Raw genomic sequence first — 27,702 nt, forward strand, 5'->3', positions numbered from 1 at the left:
TTTTTCACCAGTTTAATCAATTTCATTTCCATTTTTCACCACAAGAGAGTGTAACTTGAAGTGTCCATGATGACTGAACGTCATTATGTCAGGATTAGAGCAGGATGTCAGCCCTTTTGGGGGGATTTAAGGATGTTTGCACAACTGCTATGCTTTATACAGTCTACGGTTGGTACTTATGCAACATACCATTGGAAAGCTAAGCTTTATGATTCAAGTGATGCAAACCTATTCAAGATACAATCACAACATCAGGTACAATCAATGTATATATTAGACCCCTCCCTATAATCGGGGCTTGAAGCGGAAAAAAATAGGTGCTGGTACTCCCCATTCACATGTTGCCCTGAGTATCGGGTAATGTTAATGTTAATGTCTAGGTCTAATGTTAGTGTGTTCATTATAATTTTGTAGTGGGACAATGGTGTGGATTTGTGCATTTTATATTAAATAAATTTGGAGCTACTCCAAATTCCTCTTCCTGGGGATCATGGATGACACAGCCATACTATTTCCAGTCCAAACCACATTTTACACACAGCCACCCTTGACATACCCTCTCACTGACTCATTGTCAACAAATAAAACTTAGAGCACCTACACAGTGTTGAGGCATTAAGACATCAGCTTGGTAATGAGGAATAATTCCATCTGCATCTGCAATGAAACCATAGCGGAGACACATATTGAAATTTCCTCTCCCAGAGAGGAGCAGGGGGGTTAAAGATCAACTTCAACAGACTGCTAAAGGGACCCCAACGGAAGGGGGGTGGAAAGTTGCTTTCTCTAAGTGTTATGCCTTCGCAGCCTGATCATAAAACTGGCACCTTATTGATCTACGAAGCTGATAACGCGGTGCCTGACTGTTAAACTGACAAAGGGACATTAACCAGCGATTAGCATTTCCCTGAACAGCCTATCAGAATCTCCTTGGATGGGGCAGGAAATCCTAAACTCCCCCCCCCCCCATGTAACCGTGGTGACTATCCTTGAAGCTACACACGCGAAGTGCCGCGACATCGATCTGCCCCTCAGTTTGTTTTATTTTCTTTCTTTCTTTTGTTTTGTTAAAGTTATCAGTCCATTAAGTTACACTGGACTAATTCAGGAATGACCAAGTTCCCTTTTAAGCTTGTTCGTCGAGCCAACTTCACCGAGGTCAGACCAAGCGTGGTCGTGAAGGAAACCTGAAAACAGCCGAATTGCCAGACGGAGGACGGCGTTTTCTTCGTACACGGAGAACCCCGGAGAATCCCTTGCAAAAAGCCAGGATCGGGCAGCTAGCGTGGGACCTGTGCAACAGGCCAAAGCAGGCCGTCGACAAGCCGTAAGACCTAACAAACATTCTGTGATCAGGGATGTCTGGTAATGTTAATATTTCCTTTTTAACTCCTAAACTCATAGCTTACTTTCATTAGTTCTCCTCTGCCGTATGAGTCAAATGCTTCCCACAATTGAACCTCCATTTCCCATTGTTCAGCCATTGTTTATTGCCCTGATGTATTTAACCACCCTTTTATATCGCATTAGTTAGTTAATAAATTCACTGTAATCAAGAACTGTGTGTGTTGCCTATTTCCACGTCCCTGCCAAGAGAATTGACCTTTTAGATATCAGACTGACTGATTGATTTAAGATAATGTAGCGATTATGAACTAACTGATCACTAGTAATAATTGTATAATTATTAAAAGCTACCTAGAGGTCCAGAGACTCTAGGATTATAACAACTCCGGGGGTGCCCTTTTAAACGAGAGCTTTTATGGATTTTTGATATATTCTGAATATTAAAATTCATAATTGGGTATTAATTCTCATAAATTTATTAAAATTCATAATGCTAATTTAGCCATGCTACAATTTCATATAACTTTATTTTAATATTACTAATTCTAGTTGGACATCAGTTAAATTTTTGGGTGTTGTTTTAATTCATTAAATCCTTGCGTAACAACAAAGCTCTACATGGTCTCTAATTTGTTAATGCAGTACTAGCTCGTCAATAATCACTCATGCAAAACAGTTCAACATTTCTGAAGTTTGCTGTAGGGGTTCAAACTTTTTTTATGTCCCACCCTATCCAGGCTATGATTGGTCGGTTCACGAACAATGACATTGACAAGCTACTTTATGCACACGGCTGCATAAAAGGCACCTGGGCTTCTCCCAGCTCTGTTTCCGACGACGGAGAATAGCGAACAGGTGAGTGTTACAAAGTGCTTAGAGAACCTGATATGAAGAGGGCAAAGAGGACCAGAAGCTTGTGAAAAGTCCCAACATGCTCATGAGTACTGGGCAAGCGGGAAGCTTCTGGTCTACAATATGAAGCGAATGCGGAAGTCCCTGAAACCTGCATTCTATTGAAAATCCAGCAGGGGGTGACTCTTCTGGTTGCAAAAAGAAGTCCGGCTCCATTAGAAATAATGGGAAAATGACTCTACTTCTCAGCTGAATAATTACCCTAGTAAACAACAAAAAACTTTCCTGATGAGTTTATGGTCTCGCCATGGTCGCTCTTCTTCAACACAAAATGATGTTCATTTTGTAAATTATGGTCCCATTTATTTTAAAATAGACCACAAAGCAGAGTATGTTTCAAAGTCATTACCATGGTGACCTGTCAATCAGGCTAGAGCCGGCTCGTACCCTCGGTGCTGTGTAAATTTAACCAGCGCCGTTGAAAAAGCTTATTAGGAGTTGGCTGTTCACTTTCTCTGGTGAGTACATTTAGTTTTAAAAAATTTAAGTGACTGTTGTTCCCTAGACAAAGTTATCAGCCCTGTTAAAATGACAGTTAACGTGAGTTACAGTTGCATCTAGCTAAGCAAGCTAGCTAGCTCCGCACACGGCCGTTAGATCCGCCGTATCGTCACTTCTGGGCACTTCCTGGTTGCAAAAACTCGACATTGCGGTGCCCTATCGGCCAAACTCGAGGCTTCAACACGGCAGTCCACAAACCAACGGGTGACGTCACGATGACTACGTCCATTTCTTATATTTCTATGGTACTGGGCCACTTCGAGCACTGCCTTTCGGCTAATCAAAACTGACGCAACTAACCCGTGAAGCCGTAGTCCAACAAAAATTGTCTTCTAATGTTGGCAATGGTCCAGATGATCCAATCCTGTAAAATATTTAGTCCAAAACGCATTATTATATCATTAAATACCCATGAACTGCTGTTGTGTCGTTTTATATTAGCCTAACTACAGTTTGCATGAAAACAAAAAAAAAGCGCCTACACACTGACCTTTTGAGTGACACTTCAATTGACCCAATAAAAACTTCCATGCCCTGTCCACAGCCTACAATAGCAAGTGTCCACGTATTCGGGAAGTGCAAGTCCCCTTTCTTTCGTGTATGCACGGTATGCACCAATTGTGCTGACGACTCATGCTTCACACACACACACAGTTTAAAAAATATGCAAGAATATTTTCCAGACACAATTATATATTGTCTAATATAAAGCACCCTGCGCCGGAGTCCTTTAAGTCCTGTCCCTTGTCATTGATGCCTGGTGACTTTCTGGTCCCAAAGGATTCTTACCCCAAAGTTCCTACTGGCATCCACCCCACTTAACTTTATTAATTTATCACTGAACTTGGAAGATTTCCTGGAAAAGCTAAACCTGTCAAACAGAAAACATCAGCCTCTGCTGTAAAGTAGTAGTGCTACATTGTTGATGCAGCCTAATTGGGTGAGCTGCCTTGTTTAAAAGCTTTCCCCCCCATTCGGACTCAATAATTTAGAAGTGCTTTGATGTTTTCAGTTTGGTGTTTGTTTGACTGAAGTCAGAACAGTTAGGTATACAGCAGTGGGCTCCACCAGTCCTCAGGTACTCTCTGGGAACCAAAGGACCGCATCTGCACCCAATCAGATTGGAGAAACCCCAGTGGAGTAATTCCTCTGCCTTCAGGAGAGAGACTGAGGGATATGGTCCAGTTAAAAAGTGCCTTATAATACACATAAAATCTGTGTGCTGTGTTGGATACTTTTTGTTATTGTATTTATTGGGCCTCTCTTGCATTTAATGGTTGCAGTATCCACTTACTGAAAGCTTTGGCCAATTTATGGCTAGTCAGTTGATTTGTGATTGCACCTTTGCCCTTGTACCTGGCTCTTATACTTGCTTAAAGGCTCACTCTTAAGACTTTCAGACAATATCTGAGAAAGAGAAAGCAGGGTTTCATGCAGTATATAGAGTCCCACTGCGACTGATACCTGCATACTTTCCTTTCCCTTACAAATGGCCAACATACTGTATAAGCTAAACTGACAGACTATCAAAACTAGTCCAGAGTCCTTTCCTGAGAAGCAATGGTCTGAGAAACCTGGAGCCGCCATCACAGCGTGACAGATCCTACCTGGCAGAGAAGTGCAAAGATGGATATGTCTTACTTGTGGCTAGAAGGTGGATGTGTGGATTCTACAATGCTGGTGTGAAATTCCTCCAGCATCATAGGTACTGACAGAAACGCCGATCTACTGTATGAGCAAGCGTGTGTGTCTATCCACAAGGCTCCGTGCAAAGGAACAACCCACTTCAGTGTTTTGAAAAAAATTCCACCTATAGGTTTGGATTGCAGCAAAATTGAAGCAAAATTGGTAACAAGTTAAGTGGATCACTTGCTTCAATTTTGCTGCAATCCAAACCTATAGGTGGAATTTTTTTCAAAACACTGAAGTGGGTTGTTCCTTTGCACGGAGCCTTCTAGTTAAAGTATGGAATTCACACCACAGGCCTTGTGTGTCTCACCCTTCCCAGCTTTCCCTACCTATCAACTCTGTAGACTTTCTTTCTTTCCTTCCTCTTTTTCTCACTCAGCTCCAAATTTCCTCTACTTTCTTTTAAAAAGCTTTTTGTCATTACTCATTTCAGGTGTTGCCCACACAGATATATGATAACATACATTGTACATTCAGTTTCATAAGTAGTTACGAATGGCATGTATGGTACAATATGCAATTTTTCTATTATGAGTGTAAATTTGTTTTTTTAAATTATTGTAGGTAAATGTCTGATTCAAATACCTTTTGACACCATAGCACGAAAAGCACAGATGTAACTAAAATAAGCATCTCATTTAGCTTTGCCGTGGTAATGTGTATGATGACTCACTCATATGACTTCTTGTGACACTTACATATAACTTGGCCTTGTTAGTGAGCCAAGTTAGTCTTATTAGTTCCACTTGTTAGTTTGAAGCAAACATTTAACTTTATACAATGAATGTTGATTGAAAGTTGGCCTATGTTAAATTAATTATTAGCAACAGAGTTAGAGTGGTTGTAGCTAAGGAAGTAGTCATGGCTATGTACTCTGCAATTTCCTCTTTTTACACTGCAATACTTAACACTGCACTGAATTTTGGGGGCAACACTGATATATTATCTATGACCTTATAAGATGGATATAGCTCACATGTTAGCAAACAATTAGGGTCTACACATCTGGCAGTTACGGAGCATTTGGACCATGTTGTAAATTGTAAGTCCAATATTCACTCTCCTGTTGGATTTGCTTGAGGTGAGGCAGATATATATCGGCCAATATTAGCTTACTGCATATTAATCAGTATTGGTGAATGTGTTGGACGATAAGCAACAAGAACTTGCAGTACAGAACTACTTTCAAGGTAATTTAGATTCAGTGTCTTCAATTTGATCACCAGAGACCACTGATGTTTATTTTTCAACTGAAAACTGTCCCACTTAGTATCTATCTTGGTCACTATTCTTAAAAAAGTGATACTTATTATGAGTGTTTGATTATGCTGTGTGTATAATTTTTTTTTATCATAGGCTAGTTTGGATGTCAGGTTTTTCTTTCTAAATATCGTTATCAGTATCAGGCTCAAAAATCCAGTATCAGTCGGGCTACATTGAAAACTAATTCAATAATCACTCAAAAAGTAGTGCACTGGAACAGTGAGTGCAGAGCAGATTGTGTGTCCAGCACATATGCATAAGATTAGGGCTGACAAATAACGATTAAATCAATTACTATGGGGTGCCGCCGTCAAGCCAAAGTACTTCTTAAACGACGCATTGATGAAATAATCTGTAGAAGCTATGAGTACTAAAATCATCGTTACCTGCAGCCCTACATCTGATTAGTGTAATGAAGGGGGAAAAGTGTTTAATATAGAACAGTAGAGTGTAGTATAGTTTAGTATATGTTTATACAGATGTACGCAATGTTTAATAAACATTAAAAATGTCTAACTGTATAAACCTAATAAGGAAACAAGAAATGGAATGCTAAGTCCAAATTTCTGAATCCCCCCTTCTTCCTTTCCCCTCTCAGACAAGAGTTAAATTTCACTCAGTTGTCAGTCCCTGGCCCTTTAGAGTCTAGATGGAGGTGAAGATAACAAAAACGGGCATTTATATTTGTCTCACATTGTGCCAAACTTTAGTTGTACCGCATATTGTAAAATGGCGAATACTGCTGAAAAGACGAAACGTCTAACTTTTAGGATAGGCTCAGTCAGTAAAATAGTTTTCTCAAACATTGTGAACGACTGCAACCACGAGAGATCCTGGAGCATACAATCATAAATGTGCACAAAAAATATTACACTGATGGGTCCAGTAGTATGTAAAATTAGCAATTAGATAGACAGATACACACACGCACGCACGCACGCACGCACGCACACACACACACACACACACACACACAAATCCCTAAATGCCAGATGTATATAATAAGGGGTTTTGCTGTATAAAGCAGATCCTCCATTTGGTTCCTATACTGGAGATTGACAGCCTTACTGATGCATAAAAAAATAGATAATACATATTAATGTAGTAACAGGGCTTAAAGCAAGAATTATTTCTGTGCCTGAAATGTGTTCGGGGTTTACGAAAGGTGGCGGGTAGGGGGCAAGAGCGTAACTTTGTGTTGAAAACTGACGGGGACATAGGGACTCAGATTAGGGTTCTGACATACACTTAGCTCACGAAACACGAAGAAACACAATTCTGGGTTCACAAGAAAAAGACAAGAAGATTATTGTACACTGGTTTGATAAAACGTTCAAGGTGGAAATATATGAAGGGGCATCTGGGGGTCCTCCCCCAGAAGATTTTGAGCATTAAACAGTTCATTTCCTGCACTCTGGTAACATTTTCTGCCACCACCTATAGTGCTTGAAGTGGAAAATATAGGTGCTGAGCAATATGGCTGAAAACGTTATCACGATAAAACATTTCACATCGTTCAATATCGATTATTCTTATAATATATGTCAAATCATTATAAGGCAGATTTTTGCTCCTGAGTGAAAATTGAAGAAACCAGATGGTTAATTGTGGTTTTAAACTATTTTTATGGTCAAAACAAACACTTCATGCCAAACAGTGGATCCAGTGTTTCCCATACGTTCATTTATTTGTGGCGGCCCGCCACAATATCAACACTGACCGCCACATATTGATTTTCAATGGGTTTTTTTTTACTAGGCCTATTTAAAATGGTATTTGATTGCAGAGCACCATAGCGCATTCACATCTTCTCGCTCGTCCCTCTCTTTCTCTCCCTCATGAACACCGCTGCACAAATCTGTCCAACACAATGCTGTCGGACTCCCAGCTTAAAAAAAGTTATTAGCAAGCATGTAAGGAGCCTAGCTAATAAGAAGAGCTAAGTTAACGTTAGAATACAGCTGGGTTGTCAAGGTTAGCACGCTGTTTATAGCTGGTGCCACAGTTACACTGTCATTCTGTGGGAAACACTGGGATCACTTAACAAATCTGAGGTAAAACATTCCAAACAATTATGATTAAGTACATTTCAATTAAGTAATATTTTTCCTCCACAAAGTAAAGTGCTGATTTGTTCGTGATTCAAATTAATTAAATCAAACACTTATTAAACATGTGTTATATTGTTATTGAGGAAAATTATATTGCAATAATTATCATTATTGTTTTATTGCCCAGCCCTGCTGGTAATCCCTATTCACATGGGAGCTCACGGCTGCATGAAAGGCACCGAGCTTCTACCTGCTCCGTCTCCGGTGACAGAGATTAGCAAAAGGAAAGAATGGGAACAGATGAGCGCCACATAGAGCCCACCAATACACAAGAAAAGTCCCGGGACGCCAAAGAGTAAAATGTAGAAGTAACTTACTGGTATCGGTGGCCCACTTCAAGCACTACCTATTATCAAAATTGACACCACTTATCTGTGAAGCCATACTCCACAGGTGGATTACATTCCGACAAAAATGGCCTTGTTACGTTTATTATTATTTTAATAAATACACACAGACTATTGCGTCGCTTTATATTAGCCTAACTACAGCTAGCATGTAAACAAAAAACGCGTCTACATGTTGACTTTTTGAGTGAGACCTTAGTTGACCCACTAGAAACTTCCATGCCCTGTTCACGGCCTACAATAGCCAATGAGTATCCACGTCGCCAGGAAGTGCCAGTCCCATTTCTTTCTGTATACACCGACACCAATTGTGCAGAGGAAGACTGGCGCTTCACACACACATAACACGCGACGGTTAAAAAAATGAAAGAGGTTTGTAAAATTTTTTATTTTCCACATATTTACACTATATATTGATAAATACAAAAACGCCTCGCGCCGGAATTCTGGCACAGCGCCGGAGAATTTTAAGCCCTGTAGGAAATACTACTAAACATAACTGAACTAGTGTGGACTGTGGGGTAATGAGGACAATTTCCCCAACAAGAAGTCATTTGATTCTATGCAGATTTGTTCTGTTTTTCCACAATCTTCGAGCTGGCCAAGGAGGTACCATACTTTTACCCACCTCATCTAGAGTAAAAACAGGCTTTGTTTATTCATCTGGTGAAATGGTAGTGGTAGTGTAACTCTTCATGTTGACATGTCTCACCTCAACAGCTGTTGTGTGACCAGAAATTGGGTTCAGAGGTACAGTATATTTGACCTGGTAAAGGTAAAATTCACGCAGACAAAAAACCCCCCAAAAAACAAAAAAAACATAACTTTCAATAGCTTCTTACAAGACCATATTTTAAAATGGTACGTTTCACGTCATCTCTTTTCCTTGAAACACCCAAGAGGAAAGGAGCAAATGGGAAAATCACATGTTTAAAATCCTCATAAATACCCAAGTCAGTAGAAGGTAAACTCCATCATTCTCCAAACCGCAAAACCAGAACTGAACAAATAAACTTTTTAACCATCCACAGAGGGCACATGGTACGAATGGTGAACTGTCTCTCACATTGCAGAGAGTTAAAGAAATCACTGAACTACTTTAATTTGTGTTTGATTGTCGCATTGCTCGCATATGCAAGCAGTTTTCTCCAAAATCATGGAGCAATTAGCCTGCATTCCAAAGTTTATGGAAGATGATTCCCTTTTTCCCCATATCTGCATAGGTCACATCACACTGCGCTAGACTGGCTCTAAACTTGTTTTCTCTAAGCTCTCAAAATTTGATTTATTGGTACCCACTTAAGGACAAACCGCTAACCTTTCCATTAAAATGCAGATGTTAGGTATTAGAAGCCACTGTAAATGAATTATGTCCTGTTTAATGGTTGTGTTTAAAGCACCAAGAAAAGAGGAAAGACTCTGATATGGCTTTATCAGAGATGTTTTATCATCCGGCATGCAAAAACTGGTCAGGGGTTAAAAAGGTGAGAAGGATACGCAAGCAGAGAAACGCAGAGACAGTGTAAGAGGGATCTGTTTTAAGCTAACATGTTGTAAAGATAATGTGCATTTGTCTGCAAAAAGAGAAAGATACTGACATGCAAGGGCATCAAAGGCATTGGAAAGGGATGGGGACAAAAGGGTTTTAGATTAGGGGTGTGAGGATACACTTAACTCACGAGATGTGACGATGCACAATATTGGGGTCAAGAGAACAAGATGTAACGATATTTTAACACTATTTTATATACTTCATCAATGCTGAAATATATAGGGGGAGGACCCCCCCCCCAATATTTTCAGCATCAAACACTTAATTTTCGTCATTCTGCACAAATTTCTGCCTTGCCTGCATCAATTTAGAAGTCATCAAAGAAGTGTGGTTAGAGAGCAAACCTCTATACATATACCATCTCACTCTTACCGTCTCCGATGGACCCTATTCACCTTTATTGATGAAATGTGTTTGGAGACAGGAACAGAACATCAAATCAATGATATTTTAAATATATATGGCTTTGTTCCCCTTTTCTGTCAACAACATCTTCCCTCATCTCTGTTTAATTTGCAGGAGGGCAGTAAAATCAGCACACAATCACAAACAAAAATCAAAAGCTCCCCTGTGGGTCTTGCTCTTTGACGAGTTGGGTGAAGAACTATTTTCACAGCTGGAGATTAAGAACTGTGTGTCTGGTAGATTTCTACTGCAACCACAGTCATGACCTCCTCCTGTGGGGTGAGGTACAGCTGGATAATCGTAATGACCTTCATTGCACTGTCATAATACTAGCAGTACCATTCTGTGTACCTTCAAAAGTGACATAGTGTATATACTTTCTCATCTAAAAGATGTTGATGTATCAAATAGTACAATAAAAACATTAAAAGGACAAGAACCATCTTTACTTTTTAATTTAATTTTTTTCTGACATACTTTGATAAAGTAGATACTACAAATAGATACATATACTGTATTATTACAGATTAGCATAATGTATAACATTACTGTAGATTCTTGTGTACAACACAATAGACTGATAGTGTGTCTTTGTATTTTTTGACCAATGATCTGCACTGCTGATAGACATAAAGTCTATCAGCAAACTGTCAACAAAAATATAAAAAGTATAATAAAGAAAGCTGATGTAATTCTTTGGTGAAATCACTGCCCTGTCCATACAGATATGCATCCAGTGTTAAACAAGCCTCATATATTTTTTAGTAAACCTTTTTCGTTATTCAACAAATTGCTTTTTTACAACATAGTCTATCTGCTGTCTTTTTCATTTGCTGTTAAAGGACAAAGCACCACGTCATGACAGCAACAACTTCTGACCAATGTCCAAAGGTAATTAAAACCCTCGTTGGAGCTTTTTTTTCTTTCAGTCTGCTACACAATCCTTCTCCTTCTCTGTGTGGTATGCGCTATGTGCTGAAATAGTATCCCTATAGCCAGCAGCATCTGGTCAGGGAAATCACTTTTAGTTTGACTACAGGCTGCCCCATTTGCTCCCATGAGAACCACCAATGAACTTCCAGACCCCTAGCTCCAAAATTACAACAACAACTTTCTAGCTCCAGGCTGGGTTTTCCAGTTTAAAAAAATCCCTTCCCCTTCTCTTCTTATGCTCTGCTTATTTTTTTTATCCACATTTGTCACTTTATTAATAATATTCCACAAGCCGTGATCCACATGTGAAAAAACATGTACTGTACCTCACAGACACAAGTGGCTGTGTGTGTGTTAATGTTTACCCCCAGCTATGCCACTGTCCTCCCTCAGTCTTTTCTCTCACAGTACATGTACATATGTGGCTTTTGTGTCTGTACCCAGGTGGTTTTTGGCCAGGCACTTGTATGTGCCAGAGTCTGAGGCTGTGGGCCTCTGAATGATAAGTGTGCCCTGAGGGTGGAGCAGTTCGCTACCCATAGGCCGGCCCTGTTCTGCAGCTGACAGAATTGAATGATCGGGCAGCTCCCAGGTGATCTCTGGCTTGGGGATGCCAATGGCGGCACAGTTGAGCTGGATAGGTGTCCCGGTTACTGCCTTCACACTAGGAGGCGGCCCTGTTATGATCCGTGGAGGGTAGGCAATGATAATAACAGGGACAGTGAGCGATGCCTCCCCAGCATTGTTTCGGGCTCTGCAGATGTAGTTCCCTCTGTCGTGAAGAGTAGTATCCTGAATAACCAAAGTACCATTTTCTTGTAACTGGTAGCGCCCAAAGACTTGAGGGCGAGTAAGAGTGTGGCCACCAGGAATGGTCCAGTAGATTCGGGGTCTGGGACTTCCATCAGATAGACAGTGAAGGAAGAGAGGTTCCCCAGACACACTACGGATAATGCCCCTAGGCCTTGTCAGGATGTAAGGCTTCTGCCCAACATCCAAAATAATTAGCTTCTCAATGTAGCCCATTAAATTCCTAGCACCACAGCGGTACTTCCCGGCATCCTCTTTGTGAAGGTTGGAGATGACTAAAGTCCCATCGTTACCAAGGTGGTGGTGAGAGCCATGGTAGGGTTCACCAGTGAACCGTGATCCATTAGGCAAAGTCCAAATGATCTCCGGCATTGGGTGTCCATCAGCAGAGCAGTTCAGAACCGTGGTTCTCCCAATCCAAGACACAATACGTTCGTTGAAGGGGTTCTTGAAGATTGGTCTTCGGAGCATACTGGTCACCTCCAGCTGCACCACCATTACTGCCTCGCCGCCATCATTCCTTGCCATGCAAATGAACTCTCCTGTATCAGTTGGCCGCACGTGACGGAACTCTAATGTCCCATTATAGTGAACATTAATCCTGCTGCCAAAGTATGGAGCTGTCAGAAATATGTTATCAGGCATAATCCAAGTGACACTAGGAGCGGGATCGCCCTCAGCCTTACAGTCTATAAATTTCCTAGAGAATTTAGCAGCTACATCTTTGATTACAGTCCTGTTCTGCCGGTAGCCATTGATCACTGGTGGATTGCCATCTATATCAAGCTTGTAGACTTTTCTGTTTTCTCCACCAGGGTTGCGAGCCATACAAACATACTCCCCAGCATCGATAAGATTCACACCCCTGATATCCAGAGAGCCATTGACATGCATTAGGTAACGTTCATTAGATGCTGCAATTACATCGTTGGTGGGCAGCACCCACAGGATCTTGGGTTTGGGTTCCCCAGTTGCTTCACAGTCAAAGCGGATGTCCCCTCCAGGCATCACCTTGGCATAGGTCTGGCTGGGTGGACGTATCTTGGGGACAGCGGTCACCACGCTGATATGTACATGCATCTCATCCTTGCCGACTTGGTTTTCAGCATAGCAGGTGTAGTCCCCTTCCTCTGACATACCAACCTGGAGAAGCATGACACAGTAATGTAAATCTTTTGAAAAGGTTTTTATGTTTCATGGTTAGGGATGTGATTGCGTACCTGGTTTAGGTAGAGAGTTCCATTGTCAAAAAGTGTATAGCGCCGTGCTCGTCCTCCTCCACTGCTGGCATCAGACTGAAGAGCGCTGTTAACCACTGTACCGTCTGGTAGACCCCAGGAGATCTCTGGCTTTGGTGCTCCTGAGGCTTTACAGTCGACCTTAAAGTCATTACCGTAGGGTACCTGCTTCTTTCCATAGAGCTTAGGCTCTATCTTGGCTGGCTTCATTGACACACTTACCCTCATGAGTTGGAGATCATCACCAATTTTGTTTCGTGCCACACAGAGATAGTCTCCAGCATCTTTATCACTCACAGTGCTAACAATGAGAGTACCATTATCCAGGACCTGAATTCTGCTGCCCATCCTATGGAAATACATGACAGAAAATAGGGTACACTCAATTACAATTGAGCAGCATTTACTATAGTGCAGGACAGGAACAAATGACACATATAATGTTAACATTGAATGAGTTACTGAACTTTGTAAAACCAGTGGGCAATGCTTTTTAGGAGCTATGCAAGGACTTATGGTAATATATCCACCGATGAGTTCATATTGACTTGTGCAGGGGGAAGCCAAGCTCTAGCAGGACTGGGTTGAGAGCCTGGATTGAAAGTGTATCTGACTGAGAAAGATTCAGGTATACCACCAGCTGCTAGACGCACCCCTATCTGTTTGTGTGTCACCAACTTATCTTGAAAAATAATGGCCTGCTGGCATGAATTTTGCTGTGCACTTTAACAGGAAGAAGCAAATTGTTTTTATATTATATATGTATTTGAGAAAAACCTAATTTCGCAAAATTGTGCTTTCACACATCCCAGTCGTCCATACTAACACTGAAGAATTTTATATTATTTCTTTAAAATTAAGGAAATGCATGAAAGAACTGATTGAGCCTATCACCGCCAGGTAATTCTCAGGTAAAGCTCATAAGCACATGTTGACAGTGTTGTGTAATTACTCTCACTGTCAGAAGGCTGAGACGAGAGTTCTGCATTGCAGGTTTAAAAAAAAGGGACATGAAAAAAACAAAGGAAAAATACTAATGAGAACATTGTGGTTGCAAAGAAAATGTTCAAATGGATAAAAATGAGCACTAACAGCAGAAAACTAAATTACCTACTCATACCAAGCAAACATAATTCACAAGGGAGCTTGAATAGACTAAAGCTTTTATGAACTGAACAGTATAAAAGTAAGAATGGAAAAACATTAGCACTGCATTGTCATGTGAAAATAACAAGCTTTCTGCTTCTTTTCCTTGGTGATCAAAACATGACCTGTACTGCCAATACTATTTATTTTTACTTTTTCTTTTACAAAATATTTCCACTTTCAGCTGTCTTTTGGAAAAAACTGAATATTCAGTACTTATATAGAATATATCAGAATAAATATAGCTTGTTTTGTCACTGCAGTACATCTCAGGTCTACAAAGTTATTGTGCACAAACACATCATATCTCAACATAATGATATGCTTGAAAAACTCGAAAAATGTTTTGAAGTGAAATGTCTTACTATCAAAATTAGTGATCTGGTGGATGCACACCAAAAGTGTGATGTCATGTTAACTATATATTTGAAAGGAGGATGGCTAAAATTAGTGATACAATAAAATTACTTTAGCTTAGGGTGTGGTCATCCTTTTTTCAAATGACTATTTTACTCGAACATGTCCTATTCATGCTTATCAAACTAAACAGGCCATGTTTATAAAAATATAATTTTTTTATTATGTGTAATCACGATTATAGCCAAAGGGTATTTAATTTTTCCGAGACCAAAATCCAAAATAAAGATGAGTTCTTTTTTTTCTCTCATCAAAGCTTTAATTGTATTTTCTGTATTTTTTCAGTTTCATTAACTTCGTATGAAAAAAATATCGTATTTGATTCCAAAATGTATGGACTGGGTAACCATCACATCAAAACACTGAATGGTTTATGGGGATAACCCAAATAGTCAATGCAGAAACCTTTGACCCACATTTTAAGATGGAAGCAGAAAAAAATTCACATAATACACAATAATCCCTTAACATGTTCCTTTTTTATAGTATTCTCAAGCTGTGCTGAAGGGTTCAGCTGTTGTGTGCCTGTTTGCAATTCAAGTTATATTTGTGTGCTTACTGCATGAATGGAGACTTATTACTACATCCTAAAGTAAAGATGTGCATTCCTCTAAAAATAATAATGTTTCTTTTTACAAGTTCTTCACGGCCTTAAAACTGTTAAGAAATGGTTTATCTATTTTGTCTGTTTTAGCTTTTACTGATAAGTTCACAGTAAATGCAACCATGTATTCTTCTGTGCATCACTCCTACTGATTAAACATTTTTACCTGTGCCACTGGTCCACCACAGCTTTAGATGGAAGCCTCCAGATGATCCTGGGTTTAGGTTCTCCTGTAGCTAAACAGTTTAGTGTCAACTGGTCCCCAAAGTACAACTCTGTTATGCGCTGGGATGTCTCTAATATTTGAGGTGCAGATTCCTTCCTCTCTACTGTAAGAGTCACCACCCTTCTCTCTGAGCCAGTAGAGCTGGTTGCAATACATTCATATTTTCCACTGTCTGCGGGAGTCACGTTCTTGATGTTGAGTGTTCCATTCACATACACTGTTAATCGTGCGTTATTGGCAGGTCGGTTAGATCGTACCACTGACCCGTCATGGAGGACCCAGTGAATAGTAGGCTGAGGGCTGCCTTGGCCAGTGCAAGGTAGCCACATGTTTTGGCTTACAGCAGCATTCACTTGCTGCCGTTTCTCCTCCACAATGCCTGGGGGAGCTGCCACCACCTGCAGTCGGACTGTAGCAGTATCAGCTCCAGCTGGGTTACTGGCAATGCATTTGTAATGACCTCTGTCATAAACAGACACCTGCTCAATGACCAAAGTCCCTTCAGCAGATACTGATGCCCTTCCTGTCTCTGTGTTTTGATCCCTGACCTGGGTTCGGTTAGCCAGGATCCAGGATATCATGGGTGTGGGCCGACCCTCTGCATTACATTTCATCTCCACAGTGTTTCCTGCATGAGACTTTATGTCACGCATTTTAGGCTCCAGGATGCGTGATGGGTAGGCCACCACAGAGAGGGTAACAAGGAGTTTATCTGATCCATGATCATTCTCAGCTAGACAGAGGTACTGGCCACGGTCCTTAATGTTGGCATTCTGGATCGACAGCGTGCCATTGCTCAATACCTCAAACTTGCCCATCCTCCTTTTAATAGTAATGGTGCTTCCTGAAGGAGAAAGAGAAAACATTCAATATAATTTTGCATCCAAAATAAAATACATTACCCAACATAATTTGTGTTCTTAAAACTCACTTCCTATCCTATTGTAATTTTTATTTACTTTATTACCATTTGTATTGTTTTTTTGTTCATGATGTTTTCTCATTGTTTTTGTTTTTACTATGTTATTAAAAATGCCATACAAACACACACAATAAACAACATAAGTTAATAATAAAACAGACAAGGAATATACATAATTGCTGACAATGTCACGACCAAATATAGTATGTCGGAAGCCCTTCATCAACTTAAACAATCAACAACATGGTGCTCTTGCAAATCATTCTTAGATATACAGCTACGCCTTAAGATTTTTTTTTTAAACTGGCTTTTAAAATACTTTTACACAACATCTGAACCTTTTCTAAACGTTTTGCTTTTCTGAAAGATAACAATAAATTAAACTGTTTCTGTACCTGTGCTTGAGGAGAAGCGTTTCCAGGTTATAGCTGGCTGAGGGTTTCCAACAGCCTCGCAAGGCAGGAAAGCATCTGAGTTGGATAACACGGTGAAGCTGGCTGCATTTCCCCCAACTATCTTAGGTTTGGTTGTCATAACCTTTGTAGTGGGTTCAAAGCCAGCAATATTGACACTTGTAGCTTCATTGCTAGTGACATGATTATAAACACTAAAGATGGTGTGTGTGTCTATGTTGTTGTATGGGGCAGGGGTGTTGCTGTATCCTTGCTCAGCTGTAAGGACGGTCATTGTGTCAAAGGTAAGGCGGTCATCTGCACTGTTTCTGGCACCACTGCTTTGTACAGTTGGTCTGATCCGTCTCATTGGTGGTCTACGAGTGGTGTGACCATTGTTCCTCTGTGTGGGTGGTCTGATGTTACTGTGGACTCTGGTCCGAGCTGTTGTATAAGGCCCTTTTGTGGTAGCTGGCATGAATGTGGTAGTAGGGGTGAATGTGGTTGAGGGGATCAACGGTGTCTTGGTTGTAGTATAGCCTGGTAAACTGCTAGATGTGCGCCAGTAAAATTCCTCATATAAGTCAGTCTCCCCTGTTGACGTTTGGTCAGTGGAAATGGCTATTGTGGTTCTGTCCTCTTTCCTTGATGGAGTGTACAGGGGCTTGTAGAATGAAACAGTACGTTGTGTTAGTGTGGTTGTCTCCATTGTAGTTTCCATAGTTGTTACCGCTGTAGTTAAAGCCTCAGTTGTCGTAGCAGAGTGTAATTTAATGATTGCAGGTTTCCTGAAGGGTCTTCTGCCCCTGAATGGCCTTCTTCTCCGTCCTTGCTTTCCTCTTCTCCCACCAGGTTTCTGTCTCATTTCATACCAATTATCAGGTAGTCCCCCAGACCCAGATAATATGGCTTCATCAGGATTTCCCCTTGAAGGCGGTTTGACAGTAGGTGGGGACGGTAGAGTCTGTGATTCTGGTGGTGTTTCAGCAGTAGTGGCAGACTTGGAGTAATAGGATGGGTTGGTAATAGTTAGATGGTGAAAGGTGGGTCCCAAAGTTGTGAACTCAAAATCTGCAGAGGACAAATCTCCATAGTCATCAACTAATGAGCCCTCTTTGTTCTCTGTGTGTCTGGAGGGAGACAGAGTCTCAGGTTCAGTCAGTGAGTTTGCGGTGGTGGTGGGCACAGCAGCAGGAGTTGTGGTTAGGGTCACTGTTGTAGTTTCAGCTGTAGTTGAAGTTTTCTGGGGGATGAATGGCTTCCTTAATCTGCCCAGTATCTTTTCTCTCTCTTTGCCTCCAAACAGCCTGTTCCATGGAATTCTTCCACGAATAACCTTAGAGGCCGTAGTAGTAGTAGTAGTAGTAGTAGTAGTAGTGGCCATGGTGGAAACTGATGGTTCTTTATTTGTGGTCAAATATGGATGTACTGTAGGGTCAAACTCAGGGGCATCAGCAGAGGTTATGTAGCCACTGGAAACATCTGGCCTAGACTCGGTATGGGTGAAGGGATCACTTGAAGTAATGTAATAGGTTGCATTAGAAGGTGCATCACTGGATGTCTTTTTTTTGTCCTCATCACAGTCACAGTCTGTGGGAAAAAAAAGGAAAAGGAAACAGATACACAGAATATTAGCTAAAGAAACACACACTGAACAATGAACCAAACATATAAAGACAGCTCTTTTTGCTTACAAAACAAGCTTACCTGTGGTCAGTTTGATTCTGTATGGCACTGTGGCGTTCCCTTCTTTCTTCATGGAGGGCTGTTTAAGTTTATTGATGAAGGACTGTATGTCAGTGATCCTGTTTGGTTTAATGATCCTCCTGCGGCCTTGAAAGGTCCTCCTGCGACCCCCTCCTCTGCTATTCTTGTGTGGGATGATATGGATCTGCTGCCTTGAGATGATGGTGGATCCTACAGGCAGGCGCGGGGATTTGATTGTTTGGGTGGTGTGGACGGTTATCTCATCTCGCTGTCTCTCTGTTGTGGTGACTGCTGAGAATATTGTCTGGCTTTCTGGGTCTGTGGATGTGTGAACAACTACCTCCACTGGGCCTGGGCCATCCCTCATCGGTGTGACAGTAGGGTCTGTGGTAAAAGAGAGTTCCGCCCCAGTGGACGTCTCTGGCTCTGCCGGTTGTTCCCCTGAGAACTGGAGCTGAGTTTCTTGTGAAGTGTCTGTCACGGTAAGATGGAGAGTGACTGGGCGCCTGTCTGAGCCTCGCTTGGTAGTTTCTTCCAGGGCATAAAATCCAGTGGTCTCATCAAAACTTGAAAGGCCTGTGTTGTATGACATCGTGTTATATGGTGTAACTGCATCATCTTGACTTTCACTCTCTTCTGTTGGAATGTGTGTGAATGCGTACTTGACTGGTGTAGAATCTGACTGCATATATGACTCTGTTGTTGCTGTGTTTGTCACTTGATTTGAATCAATGTGATTTCTGACTGCAGATTCCATGCCAACAGTTTGCTGTGATGCTGTTGCTACATCACTACCCTGACCTGTCTGAGATGATGTTATAGCTTCAGGCTGCTTGTTTCCTTGCCCAAATTTTATAGCTTTCGTTGGATTATCTGTAGTTGGTTTGACTATCCTTGGCACAATTATGAGATGATCTTCATTATGATCCTCACCAGAGCCTGTTTCACCATCACCAGAAAGACCAGTGTTTGAGTCTGAGTCATATTTTCCCCTCTCTTTCTCTGTGTCAGTTTTTATTTTTGATCCATCTTGAGCCTTTTTCATAAATTCGGCAAATTTCTGTGGGTCCACTTTCCTGGAAGCTTTATCAAAGACCCTACCACTCCAGATGCGTCTGTTGCTGACTGACCCCCTCCTTCTCTGTTCCAGTCTTCTTTTACCACCTCCTCTAGTCTGTGACCTGAGTCTGGGGTAAGGTCGATCTGAGGTGATGGTTCTGGATTCTTGTCTAGTTTTGTCAGAGGGATTGGAAGAGGGGATCTCATTGAGGGTGACTGTGTTTTCAGTCAAGCTAGGATCAACCTTGTCCTCCATTTCCACCCCTGACCCCTCACTGTCCAAAATTGTTACTGTCTCAGACCTTTCTTCAGTCACGGTCACCTGAGACACGAGCAGGTCAAATCCCAGGGGACTAGCAACCAAACACCTATAAAATCCTCTGTCCCTTGCTGTGAGACCCTGAATCAGCAAGGTTCCATTCTCATAAACTTTCCTGTTCCCATGAGACTTGTCCAGAATTGAGTGGTCAGGGAGTATCCACTGGACCGACGCCTCAGGAGATGACGAGCTACAGTCAAAAACCAGATTTTCCCCCAGTGGCCTTGAGAGTTGGACGCCGTTGACCTCAGCTTCTTCCACATCAGGGGACAGAACTGTCACTCGAAAGATGAGGATATCTGCATCCAGGTAGTTTGTGGCAATGCACCGGTAGAGGCCTGTGTCGGAGGCATCTGCACCCCGTAGAGTGAGCTTCCCATCAGCAGTGATTATGATCCTCCTGTCCTCACTGGAGTAAGGAGCTCTGACCTTACTTCCATCAGGTAAAATCCACTCCAGCAAAGGCTTTGGCTCACCCCGTATTTGACAGCTCAACTGTGCCACACCACCTATGTTAAAAATAAAACAAATATTTTATTACAGTAATTATTGCTTTCATATAAACATTTAAGTCATTTTTAGTCTTTTCAGTTCTGAAATGTCTTTACAACACTGTTTTGGCAATTGAAATGATCCATGGATTTTTATCACGCAACATGCATTGGTTAATAGTTTAATTATATGTAGATTAAAGTGAAGGTCATATCAGCTATCAGCAAGTTCCCACCTGTAAGTACAGTGTGCTCAGTCTTGGTCTGATTATCTTGCTTGATCATTGTCCAGGAATAGCGGTCCCTCTTGGGTGATGTGTTTTCCACGCGTAGGTTGACCACCGACTGGTACTTAATGTGCAGAGTAGAGAAAGTGGTAGTGGTTCGGTCAAGTTGGAAGCTCACCTCTCCCTGCATCAACCACGCAGGGGAGGCTTTAATTTTAGCCTCTATGTTTGTGTGAATTCCTTCTTCTCCTGCCTTCGTTTTCATCTGACTGTACCTGTACACCATTTCTGGGCTTCTGGCCAGCATTAAGCCTCTCTCCAGTCTCATGGGAGAGTCACTGTAGGTGGCCAAGATCTGCCACAGCTGCTGTATGTGTTCATGGTCAATGTTACACACCAAATATGTAGTTATGACAGTGGTCAGCATGGTGACATTGTTACCCTCTTCCTCCTCTAAGGTTTGTGTCAGGTTCTCGAAAGCAGAGGGCCTCTGGACCGTGCAAAATAGACTGGCATCACTGTGAAACTGGTCAGTCAGGTTCATTTGTATGGAGCCTAATGGGGCAATGAAGTCCTTGGGGGACACTGGCGTAAAGTCCCCCTCATCCAGGCTGATGTTTTTCTGCTTTAGGTGGGGATGGATCCAGGGTTTGCTACAAGTAAAGGCATCACTGGGGAGAAGGGATAAAGGTTCGCTGTGGTAAGGGGCAGGATTTTCACAAACAGGACACAGCTGGCCTCCCGGATATCTCTTGTCTCGCTTGCATTTCAGCACCCCTGGAAATATTTGAATCAATAGGTGTAGTCTTTAGCTGGTTGCATGTAAGAAAAGAACATTTACAGTTTCCACATAATAGGTCAGCCAAACCAAAACTCAAAAATCAGTAAAACTTGTGAACCAGAAAAGACATTCATCACCATACAGAAATGTAATTTATGAGTTGACTTTTACATTAGCCAAATCATGAATAGAAGGTATAACTTTTGTTCTTCTGTGTCTTTAGTGTTTTCTATAGCCCACATGATGAGAAGAAGATATGATCTCTGCCTCCAGTGATGTCAATGCAAAGGTTTATATTCCCTTGGAAATGTCTTTCTTGCTTTGGATACAATCCCATGGACTATTACTTTGCAGGAAAACATACCACTTTAAACTCAGAGTAGAATAACTTTTTAAAGTACTAATGCAGTTAGAAACTTTACCAGATGTGTCTTACCAAAGCTGTTAGGAAATGTGGATTCACTAATGTTTAAATCCATTTTTTTTTGCATCTGTGCAAGGGATAAGAAGGAAGGGGTTCTTTTCCCTTGTAAACATGTTACAACCTTACACTTCTCTAAATGCTTTCAGACTGTTCCAAACACGCACTCCTCACCTGTGTTCCTCTGTGCCCACACTGAGAACCACTTCATACGGCAATCGCATGTCCATGGGTTGCCATGGAGGAAGACGTTCTCTAACCAGCTGCAGCCTGAGAAAATATCTGCAGGCAGAGTGGTGAGGAGGTTGTCTGACAGGTGGATATTTCTTACTGAAGACACCTTGAACACCTGGCTGTGTCTCAGTGTGATGAATGTGTCTGGGTGCAGCTGCTGGAGGTGGTTACCCTCCAGATGGACCAACTGTAGGTTGGTTAGGCCATAGAAAGCCTCTGGGCTGATAAACTCAATGTGATTACGGTCCATGTGGAGTCTCAGCAGACTGTCGAGGCCTTTGAATGTCTCTTTGTTGATTTCCTTTACTTTATTAAAGGACATCTTCAGGACCTATAAGAATTCAAAAGTTGGAGATGATGTCAAAAGAATGTCTTGTATGACTTAGTGCTAAAAATAATTTCTACTTACTTTTACTGATGCATATTTGTTGAATTTTGTTTTATCATAATTGTTTTGAATGTTTTACCTCACATTTGTTAAATGATCTACTGTTTGGCAAGCGTTTGTCATGTTTTGACCATAAAGAGTAGTTTAAAACCACAGTTAACCATCTGGTTTCTTCAACTTTCACTCAGGAGCAAAAATCAGCCTTTAAACTTGAAAGAAATAATGATTTGACATTTATCGTGATAATTATCACTATCCAATGACATGAAATTTTTTATCGTGATAACATTTTTGGCCATATCACCCCGCCCTAGTATGTCTATGACACACAACAGCACATTATTGGGAGTTACCATGAAATTCTGTCAATTTAGTAGTATAATTTTAAAACAGTGTATTTAGTCTGGAAAAGTGCAAGCAATCAGTTATTGGAGAGCATCCTTTATTTGAAATGAATAAAGTGAAATATAATGAAATCCACTATAAACGCTGCACTATAATGCTCCCTTTGTGAAGCTTGTGGTGTTTAATTTTGTTAGCACTGTGCTATTGTGTTGTTGTTGTTGGTACGTTTTCCGCCTGTTATAAATGCAATTACTTGAACATCTAAAAGCAGTGGAAGTAAACAGCAGATATCAACACCAAAAACCTATCTAATGTACGGATGAAACTACAACATTGAACATTCTTGATATTTGTGTGTCATCGTTTACTAGGGTTGGGCGATGTCTACATTGAAACATCGGGATAGACGATGGTATCGGGGGCGCACGCATATGAAAAAAAAAATTTGCGGGGGGCAGGGTTTTACAATCACAATGTCTGCTCAACCATCGACCATCTGCCAGCCACCACCGATGGACGTTGGCCTCGTCTATTGGCCCAACCAGGGTTCGAGTTATGTGGGAGGCAGAGGGAGCTCAGCTTCCATAAGGATGGTCCCATGGAAGAAGTAAAATCATACATCTGTGGGGGTCAATAATTCATTTATCAACAACCATTATTTTGAATCACAAATAATGTATTTTTCATTGTTATTAATACTATTATTTACATTAAAAAGACTTAAATGAGCTGCGCCACGCATGACTGACAGTATGGATGCACTTCTCCACCATCAGCCACTATGGTGCACACAGTTGACAGGTTGAGGCCGTGACCCTCAAACATGTTCAACTAGAATTAGACTCTGTATTGACTGCTGCTTATTTTTTAGTATTAGTATTATTGGCTTTTTGATGCATCCTCCAATTAGTACAGCGCTTGCTACTGTGTGCCGGCGGCCAGCAGTGCCTAAAATAATAAAAATTTTTTGCCTTGGAATTGTGCCTCTCCTTGAGCAATAGTCTTTAATTAAATTTTTCACACTATTGAAACTTAAACTTTGTTGCAATCGCAGACATCTGGGGCAAGTAGTGGACTGCTGCATGTGTGTTTGTGCGTTTGTGTGTGAGTGAGAGAGGGAAACGTTGAATCACGTAATAAGCACTGATCTCTCTCTCTCTTGCCGGTAACGTTAGTTAGTATATTAGAGACCCCAACAAAGCTCAGATTATAACTCGAACCCTGGTCCCAACCCTATCATGTACAAGTATTGAACTAAACCATTGCATGATTGTCACACTACTATATACTTTTGATATTCCAGTGCAGTGTATTTATTGTCCAATATTAAAGACAGGTGTGTAATCTGTTCACAAGAGATTGACACATGATTTCACCTGTAAGTTCTTGAGGTCTCGGAAGGCTCTGTCTTCAATACTGTGGATAGTGTTGCTATGCAGCATCAAGAGCTCCAAATTCTCAAGTCCTGAAAGATCATTTTCTCTCAAGACAGTAATACTGTTGTACCTAAAAGCAGAGAAATGAAAAAGAGATTTCAAATTATCAGCTAAAATGTACCACCCATAGTAGTATTTTATGGAACGATGAAAATGGTCTCATTTAATGCCTACAAAAGTTTTTTCAATTACTCTTCCAAATTAGATCAGGTAGTGGGCTATGCTGGTCAAGGGTGTAGAATTTAGCAGGGACAGTCTAGTGAGTGCATTTGGTACAAAAATAGTTAACAATAGAAGTTTAGTTAGTAGAAGAAGGAGGAGAACAGGCAAATGTCACAGGAGGAGAACAGGCAAACAACACTGGAGGAGAACAGGCAGAGAACACAGGAGGAGAACAGGCAGACAACACAGGAGGAGAACAGGCAAACAACACTGGAGGAGAACAGGCAGACAACACAGGAGAAGAACAGGCAAACAACACTGGAGGAGAACAGGCAGACAACACAGGAGAAGAACAGGCAAACAACACTGGAGAAGAACAGGCCGAGTACACAGGAGAAGAACAGGCAAACAACACTGGAGGAGAACAGGCAGACAACACAGGAGAAGAACAGGCAAACAACACTGGAGAAGAACAGGCCGAGTACACAGGAGAAGAACAGGCAAACAACACTGGAGGAGAACAGGCAGACAACACAGGAGAAGAACAGGCAAACAACACTGGAGAAGAACAGGCCGAGTACACAGGAGAAGAACAGGCAAACAACACTGGAGGAGAACAGGCAGACAACACAGGAGAAGAACAGGCAAACAACACTGGAGAAGAACAGGCCGAGTACACAGGAGAAGAACAGGCAAACAACACTGGAGGAGAACAGGCAGACAACACAGGAGAAGAACAGGCAAACAACACTGGAGAAGAACAGGCCGAGTACACAGGAGAAGAACAGGCAAACAACACTGGAGGAGAACAGGCAGACAACACAGGAGAAGAACAGGCAAACAACACTGGAGAAGAACAGGCCGAGTACACAGGAGAAGAACAGGCAAACAACACTGGAGGAGAACAGGCAGACAACACAGGAGAAGAACAGGCAAACAACACTGGAGAAGAACAGGCCGAGTACACAGGAGAAGAACAGGCAAACAACACTGGAGGAGAACAGGCAGACAACACAGGAGAAGAACAGGCAAACAACACTGGAGAAGAACAGGCCGAGTACACAGGAGGAGAACAGGCAGACAACACAGGAGGAGACCAGGCAAACAATACAGGAAGAGAACAGACAGACAACACAGGAGGAGACCAGGCAGACAATAGAGGAGGAGACCAGGCAGACAATAGAGGAGGAGACCAGGCAGACAACACAGGAGGAGACCAGGCAGACAATAGAGGAGGAGACCAGGCAGACAATAGAGGAGGAGAACAGACAGACAACACAGGAGGAGACCAGGCAGACAACACAGGACGAGAACAGACAGACCCCTCCACAATTAGCACCCTCCACCTGCCAAATATGGGTTTTTATGGCAGTGGTGGGTCATCCGCCACTTTGGTGGACAGGGAAAATTCACAACAGAAAGATGTCATAAATGCTATGTAGTAAGGTTAGCATATTGTGGCAATCAGCATCACACACAACACACACACACACACACACACACACACACACACACACACACACACACACACACACCAGTCAGCTCAGGGAATATCTATGGCAGCATTTCAAACCAAACTCACCACTGGAAGAGGCCCAGTCTGTCCTGAGTGACAGCCAGTGTACCGCTTGCCAGCAGCCCCGACTGGACTACGGGAAATAACTCCGGTGCTGTCAGAGAATCACTAAGCTTGTCCACGTATACTTACTTTTAATTTCGTAGGCCAAACTTTTGTATTGAAAGTGAGTATTTCTTTGTTCGCTTGCTGGGATCCAAAAGAGGAGGTTTTTGTTGAGATGTGGACTCTTGAACTGAGATAAGGACTGATTTGCTGGTAGCTAAACCAGTGGGTTTTCTATTGAGTACTGACTGTATAAAACACTGTGGTGAACATTGTGTTTCTTGTCATCTGTAGGTACCTTTAAAATACCTGATTAAAGTGGAGTTATTGTCATGTACTGAAATACACGGTTCATTTTGTGTAAATATACTGAACATAGAATGACAACATTATTTAGATTAAATAATGCCTAAATGAGCCGAATGTTATTGCTCAATTTAACACATACATTTCAAAAGTGAGTGATAAAACTTGTCAGTGGCAGACAAAAAGAAAAGTGTAAAAAGTTCATTTCAGACAACACAGAAGAAGAATATGTTCTGTTCTGGTCTGACCACACCTTAAGAAGACAGGGGCCGAATATGCAGCATCACTTTTCAGAAGCTGAGAATCCAGAACTGAGGAGCTGGTTGGTAACTGTTAGTTGCTGTAAAATGTGTATTATAGCTAAATGTTTGCTAGTTACGTAACGTAAGGTATAGTTGTCCCTGACTAACCCCTTTTAGCCTAAGCTAACATTAGCTTGTTAATCTTCCCCAAATGGCAAATTTAAGCTATGCTAACGTTACCCTTACTGTATGGCCAATAAACAAAAATTACTTTACATTTACATATTTATTTATTCATTTTCTTTTACTACCATTGATGGTGTCTAGTGTAGGTAGCGTTAGGCAATAAGTTAGACAACATTAGTTTCTTTGTAATGTTGTTCATGTTTATAAAATGAATCTTCCCCAAGAGTATGCATTCTCAAATCTGCAAAAAGCGGGAGTGAAAGAAAGCGGAAGCTCACCCGAGGTTAATTCTTTCCACAGATGGCTGGATGTGGTCAGGTATTGCGGTTAGGTATCTGAAGGTGCAGTGCACTTCAGTTGGAACATAGCAGGCGCATGATTTGGGGCAGTCACCGCTCGTCGGGAGCACAGCGGCCAAGAACAGCAGAGCCCTCAGCAGCCACCTCCGCACGTATGAAGCGCTGCACGCACAAACACTCATTGTGCACCGGGATGGGGCTTTAGCTGCACGGACAAGGGGGGGGCAAGACTTTAACCTGAAGCATTAATAATGAAACCCACCTGGGGAGAGAGGCACAGTGTGTTGAAAAATTACTCCAAATAGGAATACCAATAATATAACTTATATCAATATTATTATCTGCCTATTTCATTATTATTTAAAGGCATTAAAGAGTAAAATATTTTTGATAAGGGCACACATATTTAGAATGGTAATAAAGTCAAACATAGAATAATGATACATGCCAATACATAGGCTATGCAAAGATGATAAATATTCTGTCATAATAACTAGCCCAGAAAGAAAAACAAAATCTGAATTATCTGCACTTTCTCTCACCGCACTTTAGCAGCTGTAGAAAACGGAACTGCTGCACTTGTAGGAATGTAAAAATTCCGATGAAAGAGTAATAGGTCCAGTTTCAGTAGTTCTCCAGTTTGACTCCTTAGGTGAGTCCACT

At 41.5% G+C, this 27,702-nt stretch overlaps 1 protein-coding gene and 1 long non-coding RNA gene across 2 annotated transcripts; one reads left to right on the top strand and one right to left on the bottom strand.

Moving 5' to 3' along the window:
• The first annotated feature begins 2,663 nt into the window (after window positions 1-2,663).
• Window positions 2,664-22,441, top strand: LOC123986408. The gene is made up of 4 exons (XR_006828876.1): window positions 2,664-2,717; window positions 10,970-11,018; window positions 21,623-21,688; window positions 21,970-22,441. It is a non-coding gene; the product is annotated as an uncharacterized LOC123986408 (long non-coding RNA).
• igsf10 (immunoglobulin superfamily, member 10) lies at window positions 10,603-27,702 on the bottom strand. Its single transcript, XM_046074645.1, has 10 exons — window positions 27,582-27,702; window positions 27,019-27,244; window positions 24,164-24,293; window positions 21,995-22,385; window positions 20,628-21,395; window positions 18,523-20,409; window positions 16,819-18,405; window positions 15,442-16,345; window positions 13,091-13,457; window positions 10,603-13,013 (listed from the first exon to the last, which is right to left on the bottom strand). Exons 2-10 carry the CDS (start codon window positions 27,219-27,221, stop codon window positions 11,463-11,465), a joined length of 7,788 nt encoding a protein of 2,595 aa, XP_045930601.1. The 5' UTR covers window positions 27,222-27,244; window positions 27,582-27,702; the 3' UTR covers window positions 10,603-11,462.

The sequence above is a fragment of the Micropterus dolomieu genome, linkage group LG17 (assembly GCF_021292245.1).
Source record: "Micropterus dolomieu isolate WLL.071019.BEF.003 ecotype Adirondacks linkage group LG17, ASM2129224v1, whole genome shotgun sequence".
In the NCBI taxonomy this organism is placed as follows: Eukaryota; Metazoa; Chordata; class Actinopteri; order Centrarchiformes; family Centrarchidae; genus Micropterus; species Micropterus dolomieu.